Source organism: Plecotus auritus (genome assembly GCF_963455305.1).
Source record: "Plecotus auritus genome assembly, chromosome: 1".
In the NCBI taxonomy this organism is placed as follows: domain Eukaryota; kingdom Metazoa; phylum Chordata; class Mammalia; order Chiroptera; family Vespertilionidae; genus Plecotus; species Plecotus auritus.
In genome coordinates, this window is record NC_137770.1 from 44,043,093 (window position 1) to 44,055,645 (window position 12,553).

The following is a 12,553-nucleotide window of genomic DNA, read 5'->3' on the forward strand; positions in this document are numbered from 1 at the left end:
GAATCATTCATTGGCTGCCTCCTGCATGCCCCCAGTGGGGGATCAAGCCCGCAACCTGGGCATATGCATATGCCCTGACCAGGAATTGATCTGTGACCTCCTGGTTCTTAAGTCAACGCTCAAACACTGAGCCAGGTCAGCTGGGCTAGGAGGTATTATTTTTATTTCCATCTTATAGACAAGGAAAAGCCCCAGAGCCATTTAGCAGCTCAGCTAAAATCATATGACTTGTAAGTAGCAGAATTTGGATTCCAAGCAGGCAGTTTGGCTCCACGGTCCATGCTCTTAGTTACTATCTCATACTGCTCCTCTGTTAACATTTTGATAATAATGATTATTTATATATGTATACTTTAATAATAGATATATTCTAGTTTTATATGTTATTACTAGAGGCCTGGTGCATGAAATTCATGTATGGGAGGGTCCCCTCAGCCCAGCCTGCACCCTCTCCAATCTGTGACCCCTCAGGGGAGGTCCAACTGCCCGGGATCAGGCCTAAACTGGCAGTCAGACATCCCTCTCACAATCCGGGACTGCTGGCTCCTAACTGCTCACCTGCCTGCCTGCCTGATCACCCCTAACTGCCCCCCCTGCTGGCCTGGTTGCCCCCAACTGCCCCCCCCCCCCTACTGGCCTGGTCGCCCTTAACTGCCCCCCTCTGCAGGCCTGGTCACCCCTAACTGCCCCCCCTGCCGGCCTGGTCGCCTCTAACTACCTCCCTCCCCACTGGCCTGGTTGCCCCTTACTGCCCCCATGCTGACCTGGTCGCCCCCAATTGCATCTCCCCCCACCGGCCTGGTTGCCCTTTACTGCCCATATGCTGGCCTGGTTGCCCCTAACTCAGCCGTGGGCAAACTACAGCCCGCGGGCCGGATCCGGCCCATTCGGCTGTTCTATCCGGCCCGCGGAGCCAAAAGAGCGGAGGGTTCTCTTGCTCTCCCCTCTGCTCCTTTACTTTGAATTTATATTAGTTCACACAAACACTCCATCCATGCTTTTGTTCTGGCCCTCCGGTCCTGTTTAAGAACCCATTGTGGCCCCTCGAGTCAAAAAGTTTGCCCACCCCTGCCCTAACTGCTCCCCCCTGCTGGTCTGGTCGCCCCATGAAGCCTGCTGTTCAGTCGTTTGGTCATCCCTCACTAACCCCCCTACTGGCCTGGTCGCCCCATGCAGCCTGCTGTTTAGTCATTTGGTTGTCTTTCACTAACCCCCCTGCTGGCCTGGTTGCCCCACGCAACCTGCTGTTTGGTCGTTATTGTTACTGTGATGGTGCCCTGGACAATTTGCATATTCCCCTATTATTAGTATAGATTCCCACTTTAATAATAGATATATTATAGTTTTGTATAGAATTATTCCCATGCCTACTTGCTTCCTTAACCTATGTCTTAGTCAGCTCAGGCTGGTCTGACAAAAGACCATAGACTGGGTGGCTTAAACCAAAGACATACATTTTCTCACAGTTCTGGAGGCTGGGAAGTCCTAGATCAAGGTGCCAGCAGATTTGGTGTCTGGGAGGGCCCTCTTCCTGGCTTGCAGATAGCCAGCCTTCTTGCTGTATTCTCATATGGCAGAGAGAGAAAGAGCTTGGGTCTCTTCCTCTTCTTATTAAGACTCTAATTCCATGATGGGGACCCCACCTCATGACCTCAACTAACCCAATTACCTCCCAAAGGCCCCACCTTCAAATACCATCATGGGGACTTTGACATAATTTTAGGGGGTATGCAAACATTTATCTCTGACCGCCTAGATTTGTAGAAATGGATTTACTGGATCAAAGGATATGGCATTTTAGGCTCTTAATACATAGGACGAGATTGCATTGTGCTAATTTACACCCCTTCCAATCACTGTGCCAGCTGATTTTACCCCTCCCTTGTCAGCATTAAATATTATACTTTTATCTTCACTGTTAACAGTGGTATCTCTATAGTTTTAATTTGTATTTCTTATTACTTATGAGACTGAGCAATTTTTATCTATTACCATTTGTATTTATTCATTGTGAATTCTCTGCTCATTTTATTTGCCCATCTGTAATGGGCACTTTAGCATTTTTATTCAGTTTATGAGCTTTTTATATTTTTAGGATATTATCCCTTTGTTGAATTTGAAACATCCATTTTATATACATTTTGTATTTTGTTTTTATTTGTGAAGTTTTCCAATAGACATTTTAAGTTTTCAAATAGTCTGATTTATTGCTTATTGTTTTTGTCATTTCTTCCATTACTTTTATGCTTGCTTGGTTCATTTTTAATATTATTGTAAGCAACTTTAGTCAAAGAACAATATAGTACAATGTTTGCTATATCTAGCAAATGCATACTTAGAATTATTACATAGTTATAATTATTTCTTATGTCTTTTAATATATTATTTTAGATAAATATTTTCATGTTACACATTCTTATCATTTTATTTATTTAAAATATGTTTTTTTATTTTTATATAAAATATGTTTTTATTGATTTTTTCTTTTTTTTAGAGAGAGAGAAGAAGGGAGAGGGGAACATCAATCGATTGCCTCCGGTACATACCCCGACTGGTGACCATTATTGTCATTTTAATACTTTTATATTATTCTACCATGTTAACTAGTTATATAGTAGTCTGTGTTGTTAAATTAGGCATCATTGTTCATTTTGATTATTTCACGTTTTAGTCTATGTAGCATTATCATCTTTCTAAAAATTATAACCCCTCCCCATTTTGAGTTATTTCTTTAAAAAAATATATTTTTATTGATTTCAGAGAGAGAGATAGAAACATCAATGAGGAGAGAGAATCATTGATCGGCTGCCTCCTGCATGGCCCACACTGTGGATCCGGGCATATCTCTGACCAGGAATTGAACCTTGACCTCCTGGTTCATAAGACAACGCTCAATTACTGAGCCACACCTTCTGGGCATTGAGTTATTTCTTTAGAACATAATTCTAAAAGAATTACTAGGTCTAAGTATATTAACAGTGATCTTATTAGGTCATAGAATATAAGTGTTTAGTTTCTGCAACTTTGATTTGCTCTTTTGAAATGTTGAATGGTTTATAATACCCTGAGAAATATACACTTCCGATTCTACTTTATAATTTGTATTTACTTTTCAAATAAAAAAAAACCTACAATGAGTTCTTAGTTCTCATAGCATGAACTGTTATCAAGGCTAAGTATTTTTCCATGTATTGACTTACCATTTAAATTCTGCTTTGACTTTCTGTAAAACACCTTATCTAGAAAGTTATTAGACTGAGCTACTTAATGCTAAAGGCTTCCAAAAACTGAGCAGGAGAGTGGTATTTAACTGAACCCATACCAAGATATCTCTCCTTCCTTTGGAGAAATTGCAAATAAAATTTGGACCTTTTGTCAAATAATCTTTAAATCACTGTTTGGCACACATTTGCTGTATTTTTAAACTTTTGAAAAACTTACCTTTTGGCATTTTTGTAATCTTGTGACTTTTCTTTAAATTTCAGAGAACACTTTTTACAGCTGGCTAGAAGGTAACTGAAAACTTTTCAACAAATTGAAATGATTTTTTTTCTCATTTTTAAAAAGACACATGAAGTTAATTTCCTAACCGTACAAGTTTCACATATGAAATGTCTATTTCCAAATTCCTTTTTTTAGGTCTCTGTGTAGAAAAAAGAGCCTTCTACAGACTTATATCTGGCCTACATGCAAGCATTAATGTGCACTTGAGCGCACGCTATCTTCTACAAGGTATGTGATGTTCACTTCCCTTCTCTTTACCACACTTTTTTAGGTATTCTTAACATTTTCTTGGTATTTACCTGAATGGAACACTATTAACCTTACTGAGTATTAGGCTGGAAAAGTTCGTTCTTAAATGGTAGTAATCAGGAATACAGGAACTATAGTTACTTTAAGGAAAAGTTCAGCATTATCTTGGCTCTTCACCTTCTTTTAAGAAGCTGCTCAAAACTTTACATATCTCTTTGGAAATGTTCTTCTGTTGTGGGAATTGAAACAGCACAGTTTGTTATTCTTTAGATATTACTGTATCAGAACTCATTTATTTGTGTGCCAGCATCAGGACTGAAGTTGAATGGGTAAAAGCATTTTCTGTTGCTCTTTAGCCTTTAAGAATGCTATTGAAAATGAGACCATGGTTGATTTTCATCAGTAGCATATTTCTTCTGGAACTAAAGTATTTTTTACATTTTAGAAATAAACTGTAGTAACCTGAAGGCTTCAAACTCAGTAATACCAGATAGTCATTTTTTAATTGTGTTTTTTGGTTTTATGAATACATTTATATTCAGAAACTTGATTTTTATTTTATTTATTTATTTTTTAAAAAATATATTTTATTGATTTTTTTTTTTTTTACAGAGAGGAAGGGAGAGGGATAGAGAGTTAGAAACATTGATGAGAGAGAAACATCGACCAGCTGCCTCCTGCACACCCCCTACTGGGGATATGCCCGCAACCAAGGTACATGCCCTTGACCAGAATCGAACCCAGGACCTCTCAGTCCGCAGGCCAACGGTCTATCCACTGAGCCAAACCAGTCAGGGCAAAAACTTGATTTTTATTGAACCTGGTTTCTCAGTAAAACATTTAATTTATTTTACTTTTATGCATGGGTTCTAGGAGATAAAATATTAATATAGAACTATTAAAGGCTAAGTTATGAGAACAGTTTTCATGCATATATTATTATATATTTTAACATATAAAATTAAATTAATTTCTGTAGGTATAAACAACCTAATGTAATTTTATCTAATTAAGCCTACTTAATTTTAAAATTCAATTTTTAATATTTAATTCTTCTGTCTTCTTAGATACCTGGTTAGAACAGATATGGGGACACAACGTAACAGAATTTCAGCAGCGGTTTGATGGAATTTTGACTGAGGGAGAAGGCCCAAGAAGGCTTAAGAATTTGTATTTCCTCTACTTAATAGAATTAAAAGCTTTATCTAAAGTGGTACCATTCTTTGAGCGCCCAGATTTTCAACTCTTCACTGGGAATAAAGTTCAGGATGCAGATAACAAAATGTTACTTCTGGAAATACTTCATGAAATCAAGTAAATGATATATTTACACTTATATGTATATATTTTAAAAAATATTTTTATTGATTTTAGAGAGAAAGGGAGAGGGAGAGAAAGATAGAAACATCAATGAAGAGAGAGAATCATTGATTGGCTGCCTCCTGCACGCCCCCCACTCCTGCATGTGCCCTGATGGGGAATCAAACCGTGACCTCCTGATTCATAGGTTGATTGATGTTCAACGGTTACACATATATTAATAGAAGAGTGACAAGTGGTGCCCAAAATTAAATTCTTAAATATGCAATATAGAGAAAGGAAAACTATTTAAAAAATAATTAATAGCAAATTTTGCTCGTAGGTCTTTAGAATTGATTTATGTTTTAACCTGGGTACTAAAAAGCATATATTTTTAATTTTAAGAGCTATTCTTTTAGTACTTAGATACCTGCATTATTTTCACATTTAATTGAAGAGGTTGAATTTGGGGCCGAACTTCAATTATATTTTGCAATTAGCTTTCAGATTCAAGGGTAAGAATTTCCTTGGGGGCATCAGAGTGTTCCTTTAACTCTATTTTCTACTCTGTTTTAATTATTTGATTCATCACTGACCAGCAAAATATTATTTTAGCAGACCTTTTAATATTTTCTAATATATAAAAATGAATATTCTCTGTTTTAAAATGCAGGTCATTTCCTTTGCATTTTGATGAGAATTCATTTTTTGCTGGGGATAAAAAAGAAGCAAACAAACTAAAGGTAATTATTTTATACTTTACCTTAATTTTTAGATACAAACTCTTAGGCAGGAATGAATATAAACCCATGTTTTTATCCTTAACAATAAATCTTGGTATACATCCTGAAATTATAAGAAAAATCAGAGTCCTAATGTTTCTTTTCCTCAGAAAAAGGAAGCCCAAAGGCAGGTCCAACTTATGATCTAGTTTGTGTTGTGTTAAACAATAACAACAGAAATCTGTGGATTCCATACTGATAGGCTCATGCAATAAAGAGAGGTTATAAATTAAAGAAGTGGGATCTAGAGCATGAGTGGAAGTATTAGCCTGTCTTTAGCTAAAGAGAATTCTGAAAATGGTTTTAGTTGAATTAAAGGATCCCTTTAGGGGAAGAGGGCACAGTATTGTTTTGTGATATATCTTATTCAATGGGAATGAAAGGCATTTAGGAATGCCAGCAGGTAACTGTGGACAGAACAGAAGACCTGATACCCCACAAAATGGGATTTGTTTTTGCCTTGCCTCTTTTTGTTTATTGATGTGTGTGTGTGTGTGTGTGTGTGTGTGTGTGTGTATGTATGTGTGTATATATATATATATCTCCTATATAATAAAGAGGTAATATGCAAATTGACCGTCACATCCTCACACAAGATGGCCGCCCCCATGTGGTCACAAGATGGCTGCCACAAGATAGCCAGCGGGGGAGGGCAGTTGTGGGTGATCAGGCCAGCAGGGGAGGGCAGTTAGGGGCAACCAGACCAGCAGGGGAGGGCAGTTAGGGACAACCAGACCAGCAGGGGAGGGCAGTTGGGGGCGACCAGGCCTGCAGCAGGGGGCAGTTGGGGACGACCAGGCCTGCAGCAGGGGGCAGTTGGGGACGACCAGGCCTGCAGGGGAGGGCAGTTGGGGGGGACCAGGCCAGCAGGGGAGGGCAGTTGGGGGCAATCAGGCTGGCAGGGGAGCAGTTAGGTGTTGATCAGGCCAGTAGGGGAGTGGTTACGGGGTGATCAGGCTGGCAGGCAGAAGTGGTTAGGGGCAATCAGGCAGGCAGGCAGGTGAGCGGTTGGGAGCCAGCAGTCCCAGATTGTGAGAGGGATGTCCGACTGCCGGTTTAGGCCCGATCCCTAAACGGGCAGTTGGACATCCACTGAGGGGTCTTAGATTGGAGAGGGTGCAGGCTGGGCTGAGGGACACCTTCCCCCCGCCCCCCCTGCCCCCCCCCCGCAGTGCATTAATTTTGTGCACTGGGCCTCTAGTATATATATAAATTTATATATAATTTTTAAAAAATTTCAATTACGGCTGACATACAGTATTATATTAGTTTAGGTGTACAATTTGCCTTGCCTCTTAATAGAGTTATAACCTCAGGTAAGACCATCTTTGTGTCTATTTGCATCAAAATATGACAAATATAAAATAGTACTAGAAAGATTTATTAAATGCTTACTATGTGGAAGGCATGATTTTTGTCATTAAAGGGAGAGATAGCTCCCATCCTCAAGGGATTTCTAGCCTATTTGGGGACTCAAGTAAAATTATATTACTGTTCTTTGTCACAAAGGTATGTGTAAGTAAAGGTGGGTGGCCTTCAGGAACATTGAGCTCCTGATTTCATCAGAATATTTTTAACAGTCTTCCTCTGTTTCTTATTCTTTGTTTCTTACTGTAGGGAAAAAACCTGATTTTATGCCATTTGCAAGCAAATACTTTTTGCAGTCAGTTTTGTGCTGTTAGGTAACAGTTATTTTTGACCTCCCATCTACCGCCTACTTAAAGCATTCTTGCTAGAAATACATACCTCACTGCTTATATAACCTCCCAAACAGCTTCCAGGAACTTAGAAATGAGGGGGAAGATGCTGTAATAAGATTTTTCCCCATACTAGTTTCAGTATCTTCCTTATTTTTAGGATACTTGCTGGTTTATTGTAGAGTTTTTTTGGCATTCACTCTTTTTTTATATTGCGCAGATTAGAAATATTTCTCACAATGTTTTAATTTTATCAGAACGAAAACCCTCAAGTTTGATGTCCTGTGGCATTTAACAGATAATTTTTCTAAATCCTTTTATAAGAAATGAGTAAAAAAAAACCAAGAAAACTTGTTAATATTGGAGATTTACTTTCTTAAAATAGTAATTTATGGTGAATATCATGGATTTGATCAGTCACACAAGTTCATTTAAAAATCTTACCTTTTCTCCTCTATGCTCTATCAGTGTTTGGTTAGAAATAGAAGTCTTGCATGAGAGAGGATTGTTTAGTGTTCAATTCAAACTAGAATATGATTTTATTTGAAGGCTTAAAAACATTTGAGAATTGGATGAGAATTGTTTTTTGGTCAATTGTTTTTTGGTTTCATAAGTCACAGTATATAACCACAGCATGTTTGATTATTCTACGCTCTGGTTATAATTGTTGATCTAAAAGTTGTACACAAACAAGGGGAATTTGTAAGTGACTTAGGTTCTGGTTATTTTTTTGGATCATAAGTTTTTATCATCTGAGATAACTTTGGAATATACATATAAATATTTCTCTCTTTTCTGCATCCAGCGTGGCTAGAGAGCGGTCTGGTTCCTGAGTAGGGCAGCTGGGGATTGAGAAAATGAAAGAAAGAGACAGACACAGAGATAGAAGGAAAGTACTGGGGCTGGGTGGGACAGCTGTCCTCTGATGGAGAGACAGTGACCCAGAGCAGATATAGTGCGTTTATTTTATACAGCAAAATACCAGGAAGTTTTACTAAAGCCCAAGACAAAGGAGATTATGTGCATTCTGTGGCTTATTTGTAATAATCACTTCTGGGTGGGCCTGGATAATCATGTTTGTTCCTGGTGCATGGCTGGATTTAGATAATGAAACCCACCTCCTGGCACCTGAGCTGAAGGTCAGGCTGACAACACACCTGCCTCTGGCAAGGTATGTTTCCAGGGCATGGCTCTGCCGGGCACTGCTGGATTCAGATGACAGCTCAGGGGCCTTTCCCAGGCGCTCTCTACAATATGCACAATATTGGACATTGATTGCTATTTTTGGAAATCACAAAGATTTTCTCCTGTTCTGAGTTAGTTAATTTCTGGCTTATTAATTTGGTTCTAGCATATTAAGTTCTCTTAAGTGCTCGTGCTTGGTTTTAATTTTGCAGTGTTAGAAGCTTACCCTCTCTGTATGTGCCATACAAAGATTTACTTGAGAGCTGCCTTACATTCAAGTATTTGAGTTAACATGGATTCAAATACCGAATTTACACAGTGTCTACAAAAGCAAGCACAATCTTTTATAACAAAGGTTTCCATCCTTTGCAAGTATAAAAGTCAAAAATTTTCAAGGCCTTTCCTAACTTTAAATTAGTAACATTTTAAAGTAAAAGTTGTGTTTTATTGATCATAACATTTTTATCCATTTGAAAATTTATAGTGCATAACAGGGAGCTATTTATTCAGTCTCTATACAATGCTTGTCTACAAATGGATTTTGTAGGGCCTTGTAACAACTATTAAGTCTCCCAGAGTCAACACCTCATAGGGTGGGTTTTACATCTACTTTAGAGTAATTTTACTGCTCCCTTATTAGTGTTAAAAGTATGATTTTCCTGTAATTCAGAGTCGAAACACAAGTGTAAAGAAAACCTCATATCAAATCACCAAAACCTTAAGAGTAATATGAGTAATATTACTGGGTAAATATTTTTAAAAAGTAGATTTTAAATTAGGATTACCTCTTAATGAGCTCAGCCCAAAAGATACAGAAACACAAGATATAAAGTATTGCTAACATATGGTAAACATTAATAGTAATAATGTGGGCTTTGTATGAACACAAAATTTGTATTAAAAAAGATACAAGCTCTGAGATCCTATTAAAGAGCTTTTACATGTTACAGCTGTTTCAGAGTCTCAAGCTGAATGAAACATCTGGGGAAAGACTGAATTGAGTAAATTAGAGTGAATTGAGGTCTGCTTTGAATAGTGGGTTCCAATCTTTACTGATTTATTCCTATTTTTAGATCTTTGGTCCTGTTCTGTTCTTGTTGAGCCTAGTGCGTGATTATCACATTAAAAAAATAAAAGAGAGGAACACTATATGCTCTCCAAATTATGGGTCAGTTGGTATACTGGATGTTTCATCTGAAATGTACATAAGGTTTCCTGCTTGCAGTACTGTAAGCTGATTCTAGTATCAGTCCAGGATAGAGGGAGTCACGTGGAGGATCAATTGATAATTCTTACCTTTGGAGTAAATGAAGATGTGTTCTTGGCTTCCCTTCTCTTCTCCTTATTAGTTAAGGGCATATATTGTTTTGGATGAGCTAGATGCCTGTTGCTCTGTTATAAACAATACTAGAAGCCCGATGCACGAAGATTTGTGCAAGAATGGGCCTTCCTTTCCCTGGCTGCCAGCACTGCCTTTCTGCTCCGGCCCCCGGAGCCACCTCTCTCCACTCCGGCCCCGTCTTCCCACACTGCCCAGAGGCCCTGAGCGGCTGGCGCGGTGCGGAACGCCTGCAGTGTTGCCATGGCGACGATGCAAGTGTCCCACCCCCAGCTGCTCGGCACCTGCATATGCAGATTAACCTTCCATCTTTGTTGGGTTAATTTGCATACTCACTCCTGATTGGCTGGTGGGTGTCGCGAAGGTACGGTCAATTTGCATATTTTATTAGTGTAGATAGTACCCTGATGTTCAAAGACATATACACATTTATTAAAAGTATAAAAACAAAAAATTGAGCCCAGCTGGTGTAGCTCAGTCGTTGAGCGTTGACCTGTGAAGCAGGAGGTAGCTGGGTTGCGGGCTTGATCCCTGGTGTGGGGTGTGCAGGAGGTAGCTGATCAGTGATTCTCTCTCATCACTGATGTTTCTATCTCTCTTTTCCTCTCCCTTCCTCTCTGAAATCAATAACAAATATTTTTTTAAAATTCAGATTGTTCCATTTTACTTGTAATGGTTTCTTTATAAAACTTGGTGAAGGGTACATGGATGTTCACTATATTCTGTATATTTCTGAATAATAATAATAATAATATCTGATATTTTCACCTACTGTGATTTTTTTTTTTATATTTTATTGATTTTTTACAGAGAGGAAGGGAGAGGGATAGAGAGTTAGAAACATCGATCAGCTGCCTCCTGCACACCTCCCACTGGAGACGTGCCCGCAACCAAGGCACATGCCCCTGACCGGAATCGAACCTGGGACCCTTCAGTCCGCAGGCCGACGCTCTGTCCACCGAGCCAAACCGGTTTCGGCTCACCTACTGTGATTTTTTAACTACTATGAAGTCAAAGGTTTTTATTTTTTCTCTTCCTCTTTTTGGTAAATGATGCCATCCAACCCCTTGTTCCCCCTTTGACATAGTGAATAATCACATACAACAGAATACCTCACAGGCATTCAGAAAATAGTATTTGACTATATACTGCAGCTTAATACAATTTTGTTAATTGTTCTTAGGAGGAATTTCGACTGCATTTTAGAAATATTTCAAGAATCATGGATTGTGTTGGTTGTTTTAAATGTAGACTGTGGGGAAAGCTTCAGGTAAGCAAATCTATCTCAATCCTATTTTTCATTTATTCTTTGCACAAAGAATTTTCTGATATTTTCTTTTTTTTTCTTATTTCTATTATAGACTCAGGGTTTGGGTACTGCTCTGAAGATCTTGTTTTCTGAGAAACTGATAGCAAATATGCCAGAAAGTGGGCCCAGTTATGAATTCCAACTGACCAGACAAGAAATAGTATCATTATTTAATGCATTTGGAAGGTTAGTTTAAATGTATTGAAATTGTTTCAAGTAAGTCTAATACAACATATATGTTCTCAGATAAAACTGGGTAAGGAATATCCTTTATAGTGAAATTATCTCATTATGGAATTCTAGGATCTTAACGATACCTTAAGTATGTAGACACAGACAATCATTACATGATTTTCTTTATTTTTATCTGTTGACTTTTATAGTCATGATTAGTTTACTGATTGGACCTCAAAATTCATCTTACTGAATTTGTATATATTTTTAATTATTATTATTATTTTTGTTGTTGTTAACCCTCACCCAAGGATATTTTTCCATTGATATTTTAGAGTGGAAGGGAGGGAGGGGGAAAGGGAGAGAGAGAAACATCAATCTGAGAGGGAAACATTGACTGGTTGCTGCACTTGCCCATTTGGACTGGGGCTGGGGATTGAACCTGCAACCCTTGACCGGGAATTGAACCCTCCACCCTCCGGTCTGTGGGCTGACGCATTAACCACTGAACCACACGGTCCAGCACTCCAATTATTTAAAAGTAGTTTCTTGTGCTGCCCAAATGTTTATATATATATATATATATATATATATATATATATATATATATATATATATATTTTATTGATTTCAGAGAGGAAGAGAGAAATAGAAACATCAATGATGAGAGAGAATCATTGATCGGCTGCCTCCTACATGCCCCCTACTGGGGATTGAGCCTGCAACCCAGGCATGTGCCCTTGACTGGAATCGAACCTAGGACCCTTCAGTCCATAGGCCGATGCTCTATCCACTGAGCCAAACCAGCTAGGACCCAAATATTTTTTGAAGGTCCTGGAAAAACTCATGTTTTGTATAGGTATAGATGTAAAATTTCTTTGTAAATTCACCACTATGTAAAAAAGTTAATAATTCTTTAAAAATAATTTAATTTCATAAAAATGATTGGAAGATAAACTTGAAATAAGGCACTTACATTATAAAATTTAAGTATATCTGTACTTCTTTTTGGCAT

The 12,553-nt window shown here is 38.3% G+C and overlaps 1 protein-coding gene across 1 annotated transcript in view; it reads left to right on the forward strand.

Annotated features, from left to right (window-relative positions):
• ERO1A (endoplasmic reticulum oxidoreductase 1 alpha) overlaps positions 1-12,553 on the forward strand; it is a 54,511-nt gene that overhangs the window by 37,427 nt on the left and 4,531 nt on the right. The window contains exons 9-14 of the mRNA XM_080657931.1: positions 3,486-3,512; positions 3,640-3,732; positions 4,821-5,067; positions 5,726-5,795; positions 11,239-11,325; positions 11,417-11,550. Of these exons, the coding sequence (XP_080514057.1) occupies positions 3,486-3,512; positions 3,640-3,732; positions 4,821-5,067; positions 5,726-5,795; positions 11,239-11,325; positions 11,417-11,550 (658 nt within the window). The remainder of the gene's footprint in view (positions 1-3,485; positions 3,513-3,639; positions 3,733-4,820; positions 5,068-5,725; positions 5,796-11,238; positions 11,326-11,416; positions 11,551-12,553) is intronic.